The sequence below is a fragment of the Aythya marila genome (genome assembly GCF_965140915.1).
Source record: "Aythya marila genome assembly, chromosome: 6".
In the NCBI taxonomy this organism is placed as follows: domain Eukaryota; kingdom Metazoa; phylum Chordata; class Aves; order Anseriformes; family Anatidae; genus Aythya; species Aythya marila.
The window spans coordinates 15263176-15285502 of record NC_139047.1 but is presented as its reverse complement, the minus strand read 5'-3'; the positions used below and the strand labels follow the sequence as shown (position 1 = coordinate 15285502).

General features: G+C 38.3%; 1 protein-coding gene across 5 annotated transcripts in view; it reads right to left on the bottom strand.

Annotated features, from left to right (window-relative positions):
• ZNF385B (zinc finger protein 385B) overlaps positions 1 to 22327 on the bottom strand; it is a 176797-nt gene that overhangs the window by 122708 nt on the left and 31762 nt on the right. For all 5 annotated transcript variants that reach the window (XM_082763131.1, XM_082763130.1, XM_082763134.1 and 2 more), the window contains exon 2: positions 14294 to 14596. In XM_082763131.1, coding sequence (XP_082619257.1) covers positions 14294 to 14594 — 301 coding nt within the window. In that variant the 5' untranslated portion in view covers positions 14595 to 14596. The remainder of the gene's footprint in view (positions 1 to 14293; positions 14597 to 22327) is intronic.

The window sequence follows — 22327 nt, the reverse complement described above, 5'->3', positions numbered from 1 at the left end:
TTTCAGTGTAGAAGTCTGCTATGTAATTAAGAGAACAATATCAACTGAAATCTTTTTTTTTCCCCCAACAAAAGTAATCTGAAGGAATCTCTAAAAGAAAGTCTTCTCACTTGTTTGTCTTGAGGAAGAAAGAAAGAAATTTCTTCCCCGGAAAGAGAAATGCTTGATAGAGAAGATAAATTATTAAAATGAACAAATCCTAGCATATGTTAAACAGAATGAAAAAGGGACTACAATATTTTTGCTTGTTTCTGCCAAATCATAACGTGTTTCTATCAATAGTTCTGAACAAAAAATCTGGTATTACAAACTTCTGGTGCTCAAGCTTTGGCTTTTCGGAAAGTCTGCACCCTGCTCACCAGCTAGAGTGACTGAAAAGCTTGAACGTTTCAGAAGTAAACTGGGTACGTAGGTGCCCAGTTTACTTTTTTTTTTTTTTCCTTAAAGAAATTGCTACAATGCTCATCCAATATTCATCCAATATAGGATGAATATTTACTATTCAGGACCTTACCAGAGACGTATCAGGCTTCAGTGGTACCACTAACAAAGCTGGCCACAATACACTAATTGCAATTCCTAACAATAAACTTCAGTAACTTCAGTGCTTTCCAACTAGTCTGCTTTTTCTTGATGAAGTGATTTCTATGACTCTTTATCCAGATGTGCCACTCTAAAGCCTAGAAATCTTCCTCACCTCTTTATTTTCTCCATGGTCTATTTAAGCATTTTCTGCTGATTAAAAAAAATAAAAATAACAAAATAAAAAATGCTGCCTTTTCTACTCAGTCCCAGAAATATGATTTAATTCTACATATTATGAAACAAAATGTTTCAGTGTATCATCATTGGGAACACTCTACACTGAGTGAGAAGAGACTGCACATATGTGAAAATTTAGAATCCAGTTTGAACAAAATGAAAACAATTTTTAGAACAACCTTCATTGATTTCTACCCTTGTCTTCCTCTCTGTTTCCCCTCGTATGAAATATCCTAAATAAGGAAATGGAGGCCCCTGGGTAGAAGTCACAAGCTTCCATATGATAAGTTCTGACTTCTGAATCATGTTCTTACAGAATGCTTGACGAAAGCAGAGGAGAAACAACAGTAATGTTGTCTTGTATTAAATCCCACTATAGAGAACTACATAAGCTAAATTTTATGTATAAATAAAATAAATAAATTAAATAAATAAAAATATAAATTTATTTATAAATAAATAAAAATGAAGGCAGGGAAGAGCTCCTGGGTAGGTTCTTGGCTCAAGAACAGGTTCTAGCCAGTACACTAGGGACTTGTCTTATGTCTCTTCCTCTAACTCAGTAAGAGTATAAATATCACCCAACTGAACAGCTCTACCACACCAGAAGAAAAAAAAACAAAACAAAACAACAAAACAAAACAAACAAACAAAACAAACAAAAACAAACAAACAAAAACACAAAAACAAAACAAAACAACAACAAAAAAAAACCACAACCAACACCCACAGACAAGAACAGCTCAGAATTCCCTGGACCTGTAAACACCTTTTAACCACCAGTCTCTCAAGAGCAGGAGTTCAAGCTCACACATATTGAGCCAAACATAGATTTCATATGCTGTCCAAAGCAACTGCAGAAATGAGCAAGTGGTATCACCAAATGCATCATGCCAAGAATTCTTATCTAGCCAGAAGTCTGACATTCTCACGTTGCTTAGCAAGAAAAGTTTACCCACCAATATGCTTTCAGTCATATCTTTTCACTCACCTACCTCCTAAAACACACTGTATGGATCTGAAAAATCTCAGTCCTTAATTTGAAGAAAATATATTTCTCTATTCAGAGATAAAAACAATCTCCTCCTCCCTTCAATCCCCCTCCCCCTCCAAAAACAAAAAAAAAAACAAAAAAAAAAAACCCACCACCTTTATCATCCCCTCTGAACATCTGCACTGATCATTCGCTGTCAAAAACTTTCCTTGGGGTAGGTCCAAGACCTACCCAAAGCTAAGGAATTTTGCCTTTTATCTGTCCCAACTGCTGGTGTCAATACAAAACCACCCTTCTTAGACCCTTACAGGTCAAAAAGTACCCTGCTTTCCTCACTTCTGAAAACAAAATCCTTACAGGAACAAAAGACATACATGAAAGGAAAGTTATTCAGTTCATTTTCCCATGAAAGACATGTTATGAGCACTGCCCAGAATCCAGCAGCTCAGAAAGCATGTGAAAAAAGCACACAGTTTCTTGGCTGAACATTCTGGATGAGACCTCCAGAACATCTCAACTCCCACCTGGCTCCCCAGCCTATCGGCAGCGAACAACATGCATAAACTCCAGCTTCAGCAGTAGGCTTCAACAGGGCTGACACAGTGAGCTACAGTTCTCAGTTTACTCTTCTCTTCTGGCCGGCATCATTGATGACCTTCACTAAAAAAAGGCAAACTCAAGATTTCCACAATGTGCTTGCCTAGTTTCAAGTCCCAAAGTCAAGTCAACAACATGGTATTGCTTACAACTCCAAACCACTTCCCCAGTCATTTTGACAGTATCCTCTCCTCCTTCAGTTTCCTTGTAAGTAAAATTGCAGTAGTGAAGCTGCTATCCCCTAAACTGTCTCAAACTGTAAAGGATCCCATACATTAACATTCATGTCTTCCAAAGGAGAAGAAATTGAAGCTATGGTGCCATGAGAAAATTGGCAATCTGATACAGAAATGCTCCCTTTAAGCAGTAGGGCACCCTACCAAGAAGTTAAGTAGCTTCGTCCAGTGTAACCAGCACTCTGGATCTCACTTCTCTCATTACTTACCAATGTGAAACGTCAGGAGAGGAAACGTGCACCAATAAAGGCACTTGGAAGAGGATGCAAGATCTCTGAAGCTAAAAGCACCTTACATGCAACAAAGTCTTGGAACAGAACTAGCCAGCTTGAAATGTGACAAGCATATATTTATAGTGAAAAAAAGCATGGATAAAAGAATTCCACAAAGAATAAAAGGACAAGGAAAGGCATTCTAGCTGAAGTACTTAAATAAAACAAGTTTTATATGTCATGGTAGTGACATGTCACACATCGTTTTCCAAATGTTCATAACAATATTTGATGCCTCTAACCTCGAAACACGTGCTAGAGAATAGCAAGCAAATTTATTCAAAGGTCCTAAAATGACAGCAACCATATTTTTTAAAGCTGTATATAAAAGAAACTGTCAGTCTGCCTCTATTTCATGACTGCAGGATGCTCCAAGTCAACACGGCTTTGAGAAAGGAGGAGCTCTGTTGAGCTGATACTCTGCTGCACCTTCCAAGTGACTTCTGCAAAGAGAAGTAGTCTCCATAGTTTCCACTTTTCTTCTTTCTCCATGATGATGGAAGGATCAAAAACTGCTACACTCACTTAAATTCACTTTTTATCAGGTACAGCTTCCAGCTCCTCCTTTCCCAGAAAGGTGTATCAGTAAGTGATAAGAATCTTTCCTCAGCACTTAGAGAAGAAGTCTACCACTTCTAGAGCCCACGGGACCTTCCATACAAAGTGCAGTCAGATTTTACCCAGGGTCAACAAATTGGCAGAAAAGTAAATATTGTATCATAAAAAAATGCTCATTACGGGATCAAAGTACAGGAAATCAAAATTATGTAAATCCATATAAAAGCAGCGCAGTCTAAAGTTACCTAATATACAGCAGAGATTAATGTAAACTGGACAAAGCAACCCAAGTGAAGTCTAACATTATACAATGTTAATCACCTTAATCTTTTACTGTGGGTAGCTGCTATTGAGGGGATAGTCTGTAATCTCACAGGGTTAGACTCTCCCAAGAATGGAATATGGCTAAAAATATTACCTCATCAGTTTACAAATTACATGTATTAAGGAACATTTTTTAAAAGTGTTTACTAACAACTTCTTGAGACTCCTACAAGTTTCCAAACAAACAAACATGTTCTACACATGCATTGTAAAAAAAAAAAAAAAAAAAAAAAAAAAAAAGTCTCTCCTGAATGTTTAGGGTGTTTCATACACTTTTGACAACTGTATTTTGTCCCTGATCACTGAATAAGCACACAGAGCAAAACAACACTGAGGGATAATAAATTTTCCATATCATGAAAAAGTTTATTGCAAAATGATTAAAAACCACTGTATGAAGTGTAAGAAGGTGACAATTTAATATCTTTATGTCACAGTTGACAAGCATATGCTTAGGAATGTTATCTATAAAACTATAAAGTCCAAAATGCTAACAGGAATGTGAGTAGTTTAGGTCACTGGGGACAGTTACCCTTTATTAAAGTCTCTCTAGATCTCCATCACGACCCACTTTTGTTGGTTTTTGTTTTGTCTTTTTTTTTTTTTTTTTTTTTTTAGAGGGCAGGGGAGTGTGGGGTAGTTTTAAATTTTCTTAATCTCCAAAGAACACCTTAGCATGAGCTATCAGCTTTGACAGAACACCAAAATTCTGGCAGTGAACCATAAATTGACCATTACCATAAAAAGAACTGCTAAATGAGAAACCATGTGCTCAGTATAAAACTAATTTCATGCTTTCAAAAGCACACAGTGGCTTCTAGCAAGATAGTGGCCCTGGGACTTGCAAAGACAGATTGGCTAATACAAATGGTGTGTGCTCCTGATGCAGTCTGCTTAGCCAAGCTTTACATGTACTGGCAGTAAATGGAAATTCTCGAATCTTCTGTCAAACAAATACACACTTATCTATAACTTTAGAGCTGAAAGCTATAAAACAGCTGCCTCATAAATATATTTAGCAGGAAAATGCATGAGCTGTCCTAGTTCCTCAAAAAAAAAAAAAAAAAAAAAAAGAAAACCAAAAAACACAGCAGTCTTTACACAGTAAGCATAGACATTTTTAGCAAGGAAAAAATATTTTTAAGCATCTTTAGCACCCTACTTTTATTAGAATAATTACTATCAGCAGATGTGAATATAATCATAGCTGGTCTCAGGACAAACTAAAAACATTAACAGAACAATACTGCTTAACAAGAAACTGAGTTTAATAATTCTGTGTGTTCTACAGATGAAATTTTTTAAAAAATATATTTAAACAGGTATGAAGTCCATTTAGGTTTTGATAATGCTTCTTTAAAACTTAAAAGATTTACTACTAGAACTTCACAGGCTACCTTTAGCACACTATCTGTTCCCTTAAATAAAACTTACTGCACTAAATCTCAAATTTAACCGGTTAGGGAGAAGTGACAGTAATTTTATACCCTTCTCAAAGCAAGCTGTCAGTGAATGAATTATTGGAAGCTATCCTGGGCATGACAAGTCATAACTTTTAATATTAACAGTGACAGACATATACAACACTTCGAATCCAGTATACAATTTATTTCCTTCTTCACTTCCATAGTTTATCTGGGAGAATTCAGCAGCTCTTATGCTTTACATATCATTATAACTATAATTTGATATTTAACAAGCCAGAAAGCAAGCTCTTGTAACAGGCAGTTAGTCACACTGTTAATTAGCTTCTTTCTGTAACAATAATACAGCATCACTGACGTGTTCCAAAAACATTTAAAATGCATAGGAAGTCACCTACTGGAAAGATGCCCTCTGCAAACAGCAAGCAAGGAAAGGGAGCTTGCCACATATTTAGAGTTACTTTGAATACTGAAATAAGAAGAGAACTAAACTATGCATTGTATATTTTGCCATTTTTCTTATCCTTTCCATTGGAGTAACTAAAATACAAATGACATGCACACAGAAATACTGCCAAACATGTAATCATCCACTACTAATATCACATCACAAAGCAATTCAGTGAAGTTTAATAATAAAAATCATGCTCACCTCTACTGGGAAGTCCACTCCACATTATGGCAATACTATTTAACCAGCTCAAATAGCAACCAAGTTACGTAAACAGAACTTCCAATATGTGACCAATATGATCTACGGTGCTACAGAGCCTTTGCTCCAGCTCTGCTCCTCTGTGACAGTGCACCGGTACACCAGTGCTGCTCCAAACCTTCCCAGATGCTGGCTTATTGCATTGCTCATTGAAAATCCTTCACACGCTGGCAACATTTTAGGGAAGGACAAGCACACTCTGAGTCATTTTGTAAAGAAAGCAAAGCAATTTCAGTTCTGTATCTTCATGCGTACAGAAACACAGAGCACTGTCAAAGTAGAAGTCTGAGGTGAATTTATGCTGAGAAACAGGCAACCTAAGCCGTCATTATCAATGCATGAAATCAGCTAGTGATCAAATTCAAATAAACCATAAAAAAAGGCATGATTATGAAAGGCTCTACAGATTCAGCTCCGAACCATACAGAAAGCAGAATCATCTATCTAGCCTGTGTAAATGTTAAAAATAGCTCTGTCTTTTCTACAATGAACACGAGACAGAAGAGAAGCAGTAGCCTGTATTGTGGTGAGCTTCATTACTGGGAAAAAATCTAGCAGTAAAAATTAATGATTCCTTACAGCTTCTGTAAGTAAGATTAATTTACAATTACACAGATGAACAAATAAGTACTTTTTAACCATGTAACTGACAAAGTCTATTAGCAAATATCATATTTGTTTATATCTAAGGAGAAGCACATATACCTAGACGAAGAATTTTAGAATACCGACCCATCCATACAATCCGGCAGATCAAGTATTTGTACAAACAATTCAGCAACTAAAAGCATTACATGAACATTGCCTTTGCTTTTGAAAAACAACAATATTTTTTAATTACTTACTATGAAAAATCTCCATGGCTTATTAATGTTCTTCCTACTCCCACAGAGCCCTCCCAGAGTGTAAATCCTTGTCTTTTCAGGTAGTTCATGCATTTTCTTTCCCAAAAAAGGTAAGAGGGCATGTGCCACTGTACACGCTCCCACCCACAAAGATTTTAAATGCACACTGTAATAAGAATCAGATGTAACCATGAAGAGGTTAAGTTTACAAAGAAATAGAAAGACACAGGAGTTTTTATTACTATACCTGTATAGTTATCCATATATACTACTGTGTCATGAGACAACTATGAGAGAAATTTTGGCAGGACCTGTTCCCAGATTGAGATACTTACCGTACAGAGTATCTGATTTACTTTTCCAAGATAAAAACAGTAAAAAATATATATTAATTAAAAAATACACACACACCTCTGACTTCATTTTATTGTTTCAGTCATGCTTGTATAAAATCACTGTTGGATATACACACTGAACAAAAATGACAACTCTACACATAAAGAAACCATGACAAGTGACCAACCTTTTTTTTTTTTTTTTTTTTAAGTCCTAAACTCTAGAACATCTGATTATCAAACATCTAAATGCTGTTTCTTTACTACAACGTAATTGCTTCCTGAAGAGAGGTTAAACTATCCAGAAAGGAATTCTGCAGAGAATTTTGATACAATAACATATTTATGCACACTCATGTATCAGGGACTAGAGCAACAAGTGATGACTGTAGTAGCCAATTTTATTTTGAAACACTTCACTACGCATTCCACCCAAAACAAATCCCCCCTCCTCCCCCCCAAACCATTTTTGGTCTATACTAGTCATATAACCAGCTTGCTTACGAGGGTCAATTATGTGCTTACTGCCTCCAAGAGAATGATGTAGAGACTACAGATGGATAATTGGTCTGATACCCATTAACAACTTTAAAAAAAAGTTTTGCTTTTATTTTTTTTTCCTTTATTAGAGCATTTTTGAATATCTCACTTTAAATCAATTTACCGATTACTTAAAAAAAAATAGAATTTTCTTGATGACAGTGGTAGTAGTCTTTTTTTATTACCTTTACCTGTACTTGTCACAGTGCAACTATTCAAACACAGAACAAAGTATTATAGATACAGTTTCCAGCTATTAGCAAACAAGAGACTATCTTTCACATCAGCTCTGTCCCTTGGTACTCACTCCCATCATCATTTTCTAAGAAGTATCAAGAGCACCAAAACAATACAATAAAGGTCCCTAGTTTCAGAGCAACTAATTAGAACTGTTATGAAAGAAAAATAGCAGTCAGATACCATAAATGGATACTGTTTTCTTACATACTGTAAGAAAAATTATAACTTGCATAATAACACATATTTCCTAAGGAAATTGTGGGATATACTCAAGATGGGACATACTGTCTACCAAATGCAATCTATTTGGAACACTGAATAGGTAAAGAAGTCAATATACATGGCAGTGAGAAGGGGAATACTAACATAGTTTCTCAACAGCTCACGAATCTAAATTAACATTACAAGAGACATTCTACCCCTCCCCCCTTAAAAAAAAAAAAAAAAAATACACCAGAGGGAGGAAATGGTCTTGCTTTCTATTGAGACCCTAATATTTTCCAAACAGACAGATTTTGCCCAGAGTAGGACAGCAAAGAGGGGAAGGGGGGAGGGCACCTCTCTTTCATAGAGGAAGCATGGGTACAAAGCCCCCAGATGCCACCCCATTTTGTGTCTCCAGCAGCTGAGCAGTCTCTCAGCAGCTTTCTTCACACTCCTTCCCAACAGATTGGGCTGTTGGCAGCAGACAGAGAAGGCAGAACAAGGCTGGCCTTACACAAGTCTAAAACAGGTTTGTGAATAAGGCAAGAAAGAGTAAACTCACAGTGCTTCCTCCCCTACACGCTAATATCCTCCTCTACACACTAACCATATAGCTACATATGAAGAAATTTAGGAGGACTCAGCTCAACAACTTTTTCAAGTTACTTTGGTTGCTGCTTAGCATTCCTTTGAGTACTCACTAGAATAATTAATAAAAATATTGTGTAATAAAAATCAGATTTTTTTTTATTTTTTATTGTTTTTTAGGAAAAAGGACAGATAAATGCTGACAAGGAATTTGAGGACCTAGATCAAGAGGCTTAAAGCAAACAAAAATTTTGTTCTCTGTTAAGTTCACACAAATTTTATACGGCAAATAATCTACATGGCAAAAAGCTAGTCTGGGCTCAGCTCAGGATTCAAATCTACATACAAAGGCAGACCTTTAGGATTGGATTCCACTGACAATTAAAATCAATGAAAAATTTCACTGAGATAAGAGAACCCAATGCAGGTTCATTCAGTTGTAACATCCCTGAGTTTAATCTTTGATTTCTGATACTCATCACTGATCACAAAGTTGCACTGACATGGTCAAAGTGATTTCTCTACAGTTTCATAAAGCAGAGTCTTTCTCACAGGCATCTGTGCAAATACGAGTATGTAGATGTGTGGCTACCTGGAATATTTAAGAACCATTTCTTGAGGTTCACCAATAGCCAATTTTATTATTTATTTATTTATTTTCAAATAAAAAGAGTCAGATGCTTAGAAAATTAGTTATTAATTTAAATGAGCTCTTTAAGAAAGTGCTTTTCATTTGAAGTAGCTGAGGGCACTTCCTGCAAGTTACCTGTATAGCCCATGGATCCTTTAAAGGATAATTCAGAGTACTTTAGCTGTGAGCCTCGCTGCCTCCATTAAACGGAAACGATGCCCAGACTTCCCACTTAACATGGCACTACACAAGGAGGCAAAGCAGATCTATTCTCTGTTGCCAAAAGTGTGTATGTGTGTGGTGGGGGGGACCCAACACCCGACCTCTCCCCTATTCTCCTCCCGTGCCACGGCTGCAGCTGGGAGAAGCCCAGGGGTCCGACCTACGGGGGTAAGGAGCGGAGCTGGGGGAGCAAAAGCAGCGCTCAGGGACACAGCGGTGCCCCTCACAAGGCGGGCACTGCCTGCAGCTCGCCGCTCTTAGCGCAGATCTCTCTCCCTTACAAACAACGGCTAATATTAAGGACAGGCGCCGAGCATGGCGCAGGCTGCAGCCCCCCCTGCTGGCCGCGGGCCCGGCCGCCGCCCGCGGAGGGAGAGGACCCGGCCCGGCATCTAGCCCCCCACCAGCCCTGCAGCCGGCCCTCCGTGGCCTGGAGGGGGTGACGCGAAACGGCCGAGGCCGCGCCGCGACCCCTGAGGGCTCCCCCGTCCACCGCGGGGCTGCCGCCGGGGTCAGCTGCGCGGCAGCAGCGGGCCGTAGCCCGAGGCTGCCCCAAAAACACAGCGCTTCCTTCTCCGGCCGTAGGAAATCAGTGAAGGGACTCCAGGTCCAAGCTGCACCAGCAGGTGGACGCTTGATTTTCCCAGAGCTTGTAATTATTGCCTTCTGGCAGAAAGCTGGCAGGGTGTCAGAGGACAGAGAAAGGCCTTTGGCACAGTACTGCGGGGTACTGCCCCAGCTAGGGCAAGACAGGAGGGGTATCAGAATTATTAAGGTTGGAAAAGACTTGCAAGATCATCTGGTCCAACCATACCCCTACCACCAACATGACCTACCAAAACACATCCCAAATACCACACTGAGCCTTTCCCTAAACAGCCCCAGGGATGGTGACTCCACTACTTCCTTGAGCAACCTGTCCCAATGCTTGGCTACTCTTCCTGAGAAGAAATGTCTCCTCCTTTCCAACCTGAACCTCCCCTGACACAACCGGAGGCCATTCCCTCTAGTCCTATCACTAGTTATACGTAAGAACTTGTGTTCCAGGCCTTTCAACCAGCTTTGTAGCCCTCCTCCAGACACACTCCAGGGCCTCGATGCCTTTCTTGTACTGAGGCACCCAAAACTGAACGCAGTACTTGAGGTGAGGCCTACCCACAGCAGAGAGTACAGGGGAACAATCACCTCCCTGGTCCTGCTGGCCACACTATTCCTGATACAAGCCAGGATACCGTTGGCCTTCTTGGCCACCTGGGCACGCTGCTGGCTCATATTCAGGCAAGCGTCAACCAACACCCCTGGATCCTTGTCTTCTGCACAGCCTTCAAGCCACTCTGCCCATAGCCTGTGGCACTGCTTGGGGATGTTGTGGCCAAAGTGCAGGACCCAGCCCTTCACCATATTGAACCTCACCCCATTGGCCTCTGCCCATCGGTTTAACCTGTCCAGGTCCCTCTGCAGGGCCTTCCTACTGTCTGGCAGATCAATGTTTCCCCCCAACTTGGTGTTGGCTGCAAACTTATGATGCACTCAAACTTATGATTCGCTCATCCAAATCATCAATAAATATAGTAAAAAGGGTAGGCCCCAATACCCAGGGGAACACCACTTGTGCCCGGTCACAAGATGGCTTTAACACCATTCTTTACAAATGGGTAGGAATTGTCAGTGGCAAGGAGAGCAGCAGAGGTTCTAATCCCCAGCAAAGTGACATTGTGGTAGCCTTGATTTGGTCAAATCAAGGAAACGGTAAACTTTAATTTGTGTGCAACATAAAGAAAAGCAACTGTTGAACTTGCTTTTGATTGTTTTAATTTTAAAATGCTATGGAGCTATTGACTTGTACAGGCAGGGTAGTGAAGCTATTTCTAGATTCAGTAATGGGGAGAGACGGAGTCAAAATAAACAGACTACAGAAACAGATCATACTTTTTGTAAATACATGTTGCTAAATACCTTTTGAAATTCTATGACAATTGTACCCTTATTATAGAGAGTAACTTAAAGTCCAAATATCACTTTAGAGAAAACTTAAGTATATAGACCCTGTCATCTATACACTACAGTATTATTGCCAGGACCTGGAATTCCAGTTAGTAAGTTTTTCCACAAGGACTATTACCTATTACTGAAAGTTAAAAGCAGTGAATTGGGATTAAATCCATGAAACACAGTGGAGGTCAACAATTAAAAGGATGCTTTATAACATCCTGAGGCCACCCATCACAGAGAGGACCTCTGAAGAGGAGGGATATGAAAACATGCTGCATGACTCCTTCATGTTCATCCCTGTTTGGAAGGAAGCCCACCAAGAGCCACGTAGGCTGGAGGGCAGCAGTGGTGCAGAGATCAGTTCTGTTGCACAGGTTCAAACCAGTTCTGGCAGGTCTATAATCCTGGTCTCTGTATTGTCAACATACATTTACAGGCACATATATTCAGAAGTACTTTATTTTCAACAGAAATATTATTCATTTCACTTTCATTTTGTGCAGACAAAAGAACCCCCCCCATAGATTAGCAGGAACCTTTGCAGAAAGCTTCCTGCGGCTTGCAGAACTGCTCACCAATTGGTTCATTAGAAGGGTACTTAGTTTTAACAGTGAGGTATGAGAAGGGCTATTTGCTTTCTTCACACAAGTAATAAAGTCTGTTCATTGGTGAAGTGAGATGAACAGAATTGTTCTCTTACCATCTGCACAATTAATTGTTTACAGTGTTAGCCAAAGAAATGGGAGAGGCAGACTCCCATTACAAGGGCTAATAACACTCCAGAGGACATGGATTAAAACTAAGCCCGGATAACATAAATTTATAAGAAAATAAATTTCTACTTTTTTTTTTTTTTGAGAAGTGTTCTTTGAGAATGACATTTTGGTAAACATTGTTCCCCTAATGTCTCTTAAGCATTATATTAAACTGTCCATGCAATTATAGAAAACTGCCTATGCAAGGCATTTTTTTCCTCTAAATGCTTATGGAACTAACATCCTTCAGCTATGAAAACAGCATGCCTATTTCAACATGCACTGGGCAAAACAGCATAGCTAGAAAGTAAGTGGGATGCAGTCAAATATACAGATCAGGAAACAAAGCACACTGCTAAAAAAACAAACAAACAAACAAACAAAAAAACACGAGTTTAACTCCTATGCCATATGGTAACCCCAAAGCATGTGTTCCAGCAAACTTAAAATGTTCTCAGCTTCAGAGCGTTCTCTGGGCAGCAGTGCCAGAGCATCAGCTGCAATCCCCAGGAATGACTGCAAAGACATCGGGTACAGGTGTCAAACGAACAAAACAGCAACAGAAAATATACAGTCCAAACATTTTGTTTTCTGTCAACACAAAATAAATTAATTGAGAATGTCTCATTCAAAATTAAGATACTTGAAGAATGCACAGAACTACATTATTTAGGTGTTTTTCAGTAGACATTTTGGGGGCCACAGGACTTGTATAAGTGATACCCTTACACTACTTGGTTCTAAACAAAGCAAAAAAAAAAAGTGTAAACAAAAACCACTTAAAAATCAAAATAAAGGAAAATGAGACATTTTGCATTTTTTTTTTCTTACCCTCTACTGAAGTTTGATTGTATCAACACACAGAAAAATCAAAGTAAATCTCACTCATATGGCTTATTAAAAAAAAAAAATACAACTTTTCGTGAATATTTGAGGTCTGTTACTTATCAAAACTAATGTACTAACAGTTAATATGCAGCAGCATTAGCTTCTTCGAGATGACAATTCCTTAGAGCTGCAGTGTTTTCTTGTCTCAGAAACAGTATGATTTGCTATACCTCTTTTAATGTGACATGTAAGGAATGCTTTTTAAGATCAACTTTAGCACTTTGGGATTTTAAAGAAAAAAGAAGAAAAAAACACACCTGATATTTGTTTAACAGAATAACAGAAAGGGAAAAAATATCTACTTCAACTATCAGTAAGAAAAGCATCCTTAAAATGCTCTAACAAATTTCCTTCAATGTTTTTAGAGCATTGCAGAGAAAGGATAATCCTGCAACAAAATCCTTAAACACAGAACATCAAAGCAACTGACCATCTGGCATACCAGGACCCTTTATAAAAAGGGAAGGAGAGTTCCAGCATCCTTTCCCTTACAACTGTACAACTTCAAGTTATTTGTTTGATGTGTTCAAATTCCTACATGCCTAGAGAAGCATGGAAATACTACGTTTTTCTCAGAATAGATAATAGTGATAACAGCTAAGTCTAACACTTCAAAAAAACTTTTAAGACGTTATGTACACCTTTACATACTACACACTAGGTGTATTTTGCCCAAGCATTTGGGACCTTTGCTTTGCCCAGAAAATAAATACTATTTCATATTACTTTTTTACTTGGATGAGAGCAATTAAAATTCAGGACAGTAGAAGCAAAAATGATGAAAGGCCCAGGCCAAGATGTAGCTTTCCACTCCTCTTCCCACCACTACATTCCTTTAAACATTTCTCCTGCACATATAGCATCCTTCCAGAAATTTGTTTTTTAAACAAAGATAGATGACAAATGCATGACTATTAGAAGCCAGGACAGCTACTTTTAAATAGGCTATAATCTCAACTACATATGGCCCAACCCAGTCATCAATCATGCAGTGATGTAATACTGCCTAAACAAAATTGGCTTTACAAGAGAAAATAACAGTACTAATGCTGAACATGACAAAATATTAATTACTAATATTAAGCATAATGGTTATTCTGGGTTGGGAAAGTCGAGCTTAAAAGCTTCCTCAAATTTCTTGACCGAAACCCAGCATCTCCTACTGATCATTTACCTGTGCTTGTACTTGCAAACAAGGTGCCAGGAGCTGTACTTGTAGGGAGTTTTCCATTATTTAACTGCTTCACTCTTTTCAGGTGAGACTTCCCATTGTAATGAACTTGAGCTTGTGCTGCAGAGTTCAGCTGTATATTGCACACTTCACAGAATGAAAATAGTATCTTCTTCTTTTCTTTGTTTAACTGATAGTCCTGTCTGTCGTTCCTCAGTCCCTTTTCTTCAAAGCCCCACAGAACAGCTGGCTGATTCATAATCCCATCTTCAAAGACATGGTCAGGACTTAATGGACGCTTCATTCCTACAAAATACACAACATTGTTACTGGAAACCGACTAGTAATGCTTAATACCAAAAATTAGCATTTCTGTTTTCTAAATGGATGAACCAAAGACCAGTTCCAACAAACAAGGTTCCATGTTACAAAAGTATCTCTTCAGAGAGAAAAGCATGCATCGTGACACCTCAGAGCTCAGAAATAAAAAGGTGAGCAGTATCTCACACTGTGCCAATGACAACTCATGTACTCTGTTCTGTAAGCTATTTTAAAACAGGTTTATTACTGCCTCCCTAGAAGAGGTTAAGATCATCTTCAAATTTATTTCAACTGCCTCACTACAAACTGGTTCCAGAGATTTTCACTTGCCAGTGCCCATAATAGTAACTGCTGCCCGAATACAATCATTTGACCAAAGCAATGCCAACAATAGATTTTCTTGAAACATTGTTTGGAAGACAGCATATTGTTAAGTAAGACTAATGCATACTTTCCACTGTTACCTACACCCAAATCTTCAGCCTTCATATGAGCATTAAGATGTCTATAATAGGCCACTTAAGATGTCTGTAACACACTTTCAACTCCTTTGCTACTAAAGCTGTTACACAAAGAAATGCCAACTCAAAGATTGTTCTGTGGAAGCTAAACAAATGCACAGTAAGTGACAGTCCCTGGACAACAACCCAAGAGCCTGGAATATTCACTTGTCCCTAGAGAATAAATCCTCATCGTGATAAATTAACCAAGTTGCACAAATAATAGTTTATATAAAGTTTATATATAGTTTATACTAAACCAGTAGAGGAGTGGGGGTGGGGGGGTGCAGCAGGTTTATTTCTTTATGGTCATTTAAAGGATCATTTCTATGGAGGGATAGAGTATTTCATCACATTCCTTACTCTAGTCCATGCTTAAAATGTTAGTATTTGTACTAACTCCTCCCCAGGCATGAGTCACTCATCCAGTATTCCAAGTAAACAGAGCTCATAGTCACATATCTGTTTCATACAGCTCACAGTTCTGCCATTAAACAAATAAAATATAAACAATACATTCATTAAGATGTACATCAAATATTAAAACCAAAAACCATTATTGCAGGTTCCAGGTACCTAATTGCTTTTTAAAACAAATACGAGTGGATCCTGAAAACCTAGGCTAGATGCTGTCACACTAAATCATTTAAGCATAAGTATCATATTTCAAGGCAAGCAACCAAGATCCTCAACTCAGCTGAGCTTAAATGACATTTTCATCTGAAAATTTAATCTGCTTTGGTATTTGTTACTTTTCAATGTATTTTTAAACCATAAATAACTTCCCCCTACTCCCTTTGTTCTGTTTTCTTTCTTTCTTTTTTTTTTTTTTTTTTTTTATTAATGTTATTTCTAAAGCACTGCTGTAGTTTCTCTCTCTGGAGTAAATGGTTCTGGAAAAAAAAAAAGTTATATATATATATTTTTAGATGCTACTAACGTATTTATATTTAATAAAATTTATATATTTATATTTAATAAAATAGATAACAAAAATCTCAGCTCTCAGCTTGTCAGATTTCTCATAAGTTTGATTGCAGAAAGCAAATGGTAATTCAATATGTAATTCAGTAATTATCTCGGTAATTCAGTGAAGTTTAAGCTCTTTATGAAACTCCATTAGTGGGGATGCATTTAAAACTGGCAGAGGCTAATGTCTGCATTAGGAAGCAGCAGGGACTGGAGGACAGATTCACAGAGCAGACAGCTGGTGCGAGGTGCCTGCAGCAGCACCACCACCTTTCAAGGAGGTTATTTTGGAAAGCAGCAGCCTGGCGCTGAATTAGCCCACAGTCACTGGAGCAGGGGATGCACACACTCCCGGACTGCATGTTTTGGTTTAATTTCACACAGAACAACGAAGCCTTTCAGTTGGTAAAATCTGAGACTGCTCTGCAATATAGCCAAAGCAAAGCAAGTGGGGAAGATTTGAAGTCTTCCCTTAAAAGTGCACTCCTGACGTGACCCAAACTGTTTTTCATGTAGACACACCCAGGAAGAACAACCAAGAGCAGCAAGGACTTGAACACCGCACCTACACCCTAGGGCAGCATCCCAGCTGCCAGACAAGCAAGAAAAATAATCTTCAGACCAAAAAAAAAAAATTAAAAAATAAAATAAAAAAAAAAAACAGCCATGGTCCAATTTTATTCTATCTGTATTTTCTTTTTTTAAAAAAAGGTTATAAACTCACTTTTTTTTTTTTCCTCCTACAGACTACTGTCGTAGCTACATTAACACAGGACAAACAAGTTATACTGGAAGCAATACATTTCTACTAATTTAAGAATTAAAAAACACAAGCTGAAGTTTTAAAATAACCCGTGCTGCCTAGAGCTACATGTGTAAGTTAAAATGTGACTTCACTGCAGGTAGTACTGGCCTCCCAACAGCTGCTGGTAGCAGCAGATGCAGAGCACTTCAGAACCAATACCTGCACCAAGCATCTCCAGCCTCAGCTTCAGAAGCGCAAGCAGCTGCATGCTTGGGTCCGATCCTGGAGAGGACCCATATGTGCAACCAGATACTAAACCCTGCCAGCCCTCTGAAGTCAGTCTGTTCCCACGCAGAAATCCCAGCCTTTGTTTTCCTGGGATTTGGGACCTGAACATTTGTCACTGCAAAGCACTTCAAATAAGGTATTACATAGGCAGAAGCAAAGCTGTGCTCCTGCCTGCTGCAATGAGCTTAGGGGACCCCATGCATGCCCTGAATGAGCAGACAGGTTGCTGCCCCACTGCACAGCTGGCTTCAATGACTAACTGGGGAAACACTGCACCTCCAGAAACCAATGCAGGCATCTTCCCAACATGTCCTACAGCCAAGAGTGGTTCAACACACTATGAACATGCAGGCACAGTCACAAAACACCTTCCCCTCCTCTCTCAAATTGCTCTTATCAGAGAGAACTGCTGAGGTCTTGCCCATTTCCGTAGGTCCCATCAAGTAGCTGGCATTTGTAAAAGGCCACTTCCAATTACACTTAAAATACAGACAGGGATGATCTGTACTTGAAAAACCTTGAACACTTGAAGTGATGGGATAAGAAGAAATTGTTGGTGACAAACATTCACTAGGATTTTACTGCAGTAATAAAGTTTCTACCGTAACTGAACAGTTTCTATGGTGTATATATTTGCCTAGAAAAAGTTATCACATGAAAGGTCCTATCTGTCCTTAAGAGTCTGTCTCCTTTCTTCTTTAAATTGAGGGTTGGAAAAACACCTTTAAAAATCTCTGCTGAAACACCCTGGCTCTCGAGTACGTAGCACATGTACAGTTCTGCATTGGGTCAGCATAAGAATCTCAGCATGAATGCAGATGTATTTCCCAAGAGATAGCCTTCTAAATAAACGTTACCTGAATGTTTTGCGCTTCTCTGAAATAAACTTGTACATTAATTAAAAAAACACACACAAAACAAAATGCACAAACATAAGACTTGTGTATTCTTCCTACCCTCTAAATAATTTCCTAGTCAATTGAGTTTATGCAAGCAAGCATCAGCAAGTTTTATTTTCCTTAAACAAAAAAAAAAAAAAAAGCCTTTTACTGCAGACAGACTTTGAGGAGTTCTGGATAGTATTTGTTCTCACTTAGCAGGAGTCAGATATGAAATGGGGCCAACTAGTTCCTCAGGCTAAGCTGAGGAACTCAGCACACTAACACACAGCTCACTAACATTATCATGTAACAGGAACAGCTACTTGAGACTGCAGTCAGTGAACTGAGAATTACGAGAAGTTACATGATCTTTATACTCTGTGAAATCAAAAAAGTCCATTTAGAGTAATTGCTATATATGAGATTGTGATGTTTTTAGAAGCAGCTTTAAGACTAAACAGAAAACTATGATATCACTACATAGGAGAAAGGATGGAAATTATCATATGGGGAAAATACAACAATAGATCAGGACTTCTACTAAATCTGGCTAGACTTAAACCAACACAGTTGCTTATGTTCACATTTAATTCAACATAAATAGCTATTGAAAATTAAAGTTTTATAGAAAAGATTCTATAGATACTTGGTGAACCTGTGATTAAAAAAGGAGTAAGCCCATAATTAAGACAGGATATATCTATAAATGTTTTCATACTAATGAGTTTTATTAGAGCTGAACATAAAATTAATTTAACTTTAAACAGTAATTTAAGTAAACAAAACTCTTCTGTAATGCAAATATGTTGTTCCTACTACATGTGAAAGATCGCCAATTTCCTTGTGTAACTTGCAACATGTATGCATAGTCTTCACTTAGAAGCCACAGAAATCACTGTTCTTTCTGAACACATATGAAGACAGATCTGCACAACTCCACAATTTGGACAAGAACACATCAAAGTAGTGAGCTTCTAAACCTGAAATATACATGCACAAAAGAAAAAAAAAAAAAACACAACAACAACCACCACCACTGTAATAATTTACATCCAAGATCTCCATCAGGACACATGTTTATTCCTGCCCTCAAAGAGGCCAGCATTTTGGGTACTTTTCCTAGATGAAAACAAACAAAAGGGTTTGGGCCCCAAACACAGCAGAAGGCACCTTTTGCTCTGTTATTGTTGCCACAATACCTGCTACTTGCCTCAACCCCTTACTTACCAACCCCTCCTTTTGCCTGTAACTGGGTCTTAAATTCTTTGCTCTGTGTAAGGCAATGGAGTACCTTCGTTTTAGAAGCAAAGGGCTATAGCTCAGCAGTAGACATATATTTTTGGCCTTTATTATTTACTGAACAAGCCATTAATGCTACCTGTTTAAGGCTAACAAATTTAATTTGCTTCTGTGAGGTCCCACATTTGTGTAACCTGGATATAGCACAGTATAGGCCAAGTCTCAGCAGCAACCAATGGATTACAACCACAAATTAAAATGTTCCATACAAAAAGCACACTGGCGTGACACACGTATTGCAAAGGCAGTGTCATAGCACTGTAGCTGTATTTACTCAGTTACTTAGATGACTAGACCCAAGTAAAAATTGAAAAGGAAGAGCCTGAAAACAGGAGAAAAAAAAAAAAAAAAAAAAAAGAAGAAACAAAGAACATCTACGTATGTTAGGAAACATCCAGCTGAAATCCAAAAAAAAAATCTTAAGTCCATAAATGGACTGCAAGGCATATTCATTTTTCACATTTCCTTGAAAGTCTGCTTCTTTCTCTTGCAAAACTAATGGTTTTTGGTGTCCTCCAATTTAGGGTATTCTATGAATCTAAGTACAATCTCAAACTGGATTAATTTTTACTCTGATTGAGGTCACACAAGGAAGAAATGTGAGTATAAGAGCTTTTAGGTACTTGAGGTACATTGTTGCCAGACTGAAGTCCTTCCCCTCACATTTCATCCTCTGTGTACAGATCCATCCAATAGATTCTGCAAGCAATACCACAGCAAGAATAAATTAGTGACTTATGACACCACATTAAAATTCTTAGGTGTCATGAGATACCCTGTTTGGATTTCTGAAACCACATCTTCTCAGCCTCTTGCAGCTGGCAAAGAAATCTAAGCATGGACATCCTTTGTATTTGAAGCTCAAGGCAATTAGCCTTTCAATTTAGCTAATTTACTTTTTAAGCAGAGTTGTGCTTTCAGAGGAGCTACAAAGAAGTATTAAATATAGTACACTGCTGTAGGTGAGAATGTGCAAATCTTTACTCAAAGGAAATAAGCTTTTGGTTATCGTAATGAATTAGTGATGGTTACACGAAGCATTCTTTTCCTGAGTGCTGGTCTAAACTTTTGCAATGCCTATTCCTAATTAGCTCATACTTCAAAGAACCACTATGCTGGAAATGTAATGAGAATGCCATTCGTCTGTGGATCTATGCCAGGTAAGCAAAACAGAAAATGTACTTTAACAACTTGCATACGGGCAGAGAAAATTTTCTTTATTACCCTTTGCAAATAGTCAAATGAGTTATGGAAGATTCAGGAACAAATATAAAAATTAATTGGCTTTTTATATTGCTACTTTTCCAAAAAGGTTCATTCAGACAACTGGGAAGGGAAAAAAAAAAAAAGGAAAAGAGAAAAAAAGCAGAGACCTAAGACAGTCTTGTGCTGTACACCTCTTAGACACTTCCTATGGGGAAAAAACTGTGCATGCAGATGGACCGGTGAAGCCTGTGTGCCTAATGAGCTGCTGTCTCATAGTGGAGCAAGTATGATTCCATAGCTCCTCAAATCTGCCATATAACACTCAAAAACAAAAAGTTCAAATACCTCCAGAGCACTGTCTAAAAGAAATTCACTAGGGCTGCTTTTGAGAAGTCTTATGACCTCTTACATTTTTAGACAGTATTTCCCAAACATAGATAAACTATCAAGAGGCATATGGTTTGCACCATCTGGGCAACAAGTTCTATTGGGATACTGTGGTGAACAGCATATGCATAGTGCCTTGTGCTCAGTATCCTACAGTGTTAAAAAAGCACTAGAGACTATTTTGAAGCCAGCCTTGAAAAATCCCCATATGTTTAAGGGACCAGTTTCCTTTAAGAATATGTTCCTTTTTCTTTTGGTACAAATCAAAACAGAGAACTGCCATGTTTAATCTTTGTCTTGCTCTGAAATTCCTCAAGGAGGCATTGTATTCTGCGATGTCACCACCTGTCAAGCTATTTATTACCCCATCATATACAACCTATCAACTCTTCCCTACTTCCTTCATCTGGTCACAAAGCATACAATGCTTGGCTTCAAAGTTACAATAACAACTGAATGGGTCAGAAAAGGAAGTAATGTTTTATTCCTTGTGCCAGATAAAGAGTAACCAGTTAATCATGCACATCACCCAAGCACAGTTAAATAAGATTTTAGCCTGCACGTATTTTGATACTGGTTTATCAATGGGGATAGGAAGTCAGCTTGCTATTCCTGTACATGAAAAGTTTTGAATGGTGTAGTATGACAAATGGCTGACAGCCTCCTCACTAACACATTTCAGAATATTTAACATTTGAACGAGAATCTCTTTAAACTACAAAAACAGATGGTTGTTTCTCAACACAAACATTAGCTGTTCAGTACAAGGTAATTCATAAAATTGAAAACATTCAAGTAGCTAGTATTTTGCTCTGCTTTACCAGCCCTGAAATTGTCCACTTCAAGGAAGCCTAAAATTAGACCTGCTGTACTAGACTGGGAGCTTTGCTAAACTGGAAATAAAATCACTCTGGATTTAGATTATCACAGACTGCGGTTGCATGTATCCATGTCTGTAGCTACCTCTAATTACAAGGGTTCCTCTTCAGCCTCCATACTCAACAGATTTCTGGCCTTCTTGACATTAACAATAATAGATTTACATATGGATTTATTTGCCATAGAGATGTATCCTGCCCTGAAATGATATAGCTGACTGCTGCCAAGAAGGTTAATCAAGTTTGAAGTCTAGGCAGCTATCTTGGATTATGCTTCATGAAGAACAGATAGTTTTCCAGCTCACTGTATCACGATTTTGCTCGATGAACCATTTGACAAGTTGATACTTACTTGTTGGAACCCTGTTATTAAACAACGATGTTTTTACTACGTCTGTATTAAGTACCTTTACCTAATTGTACAAGAATATGTAAATACTCAAAGTGTCTAACCTGTGGTTGTATCCTAGGCCTTTATTCTCCCCTTCCAAGTGCATAAATCCACTACAGAGGGTAGACCTACCAGTAAAAAGGCTACTCAGCTCCTTTAAATTTCTTTACCA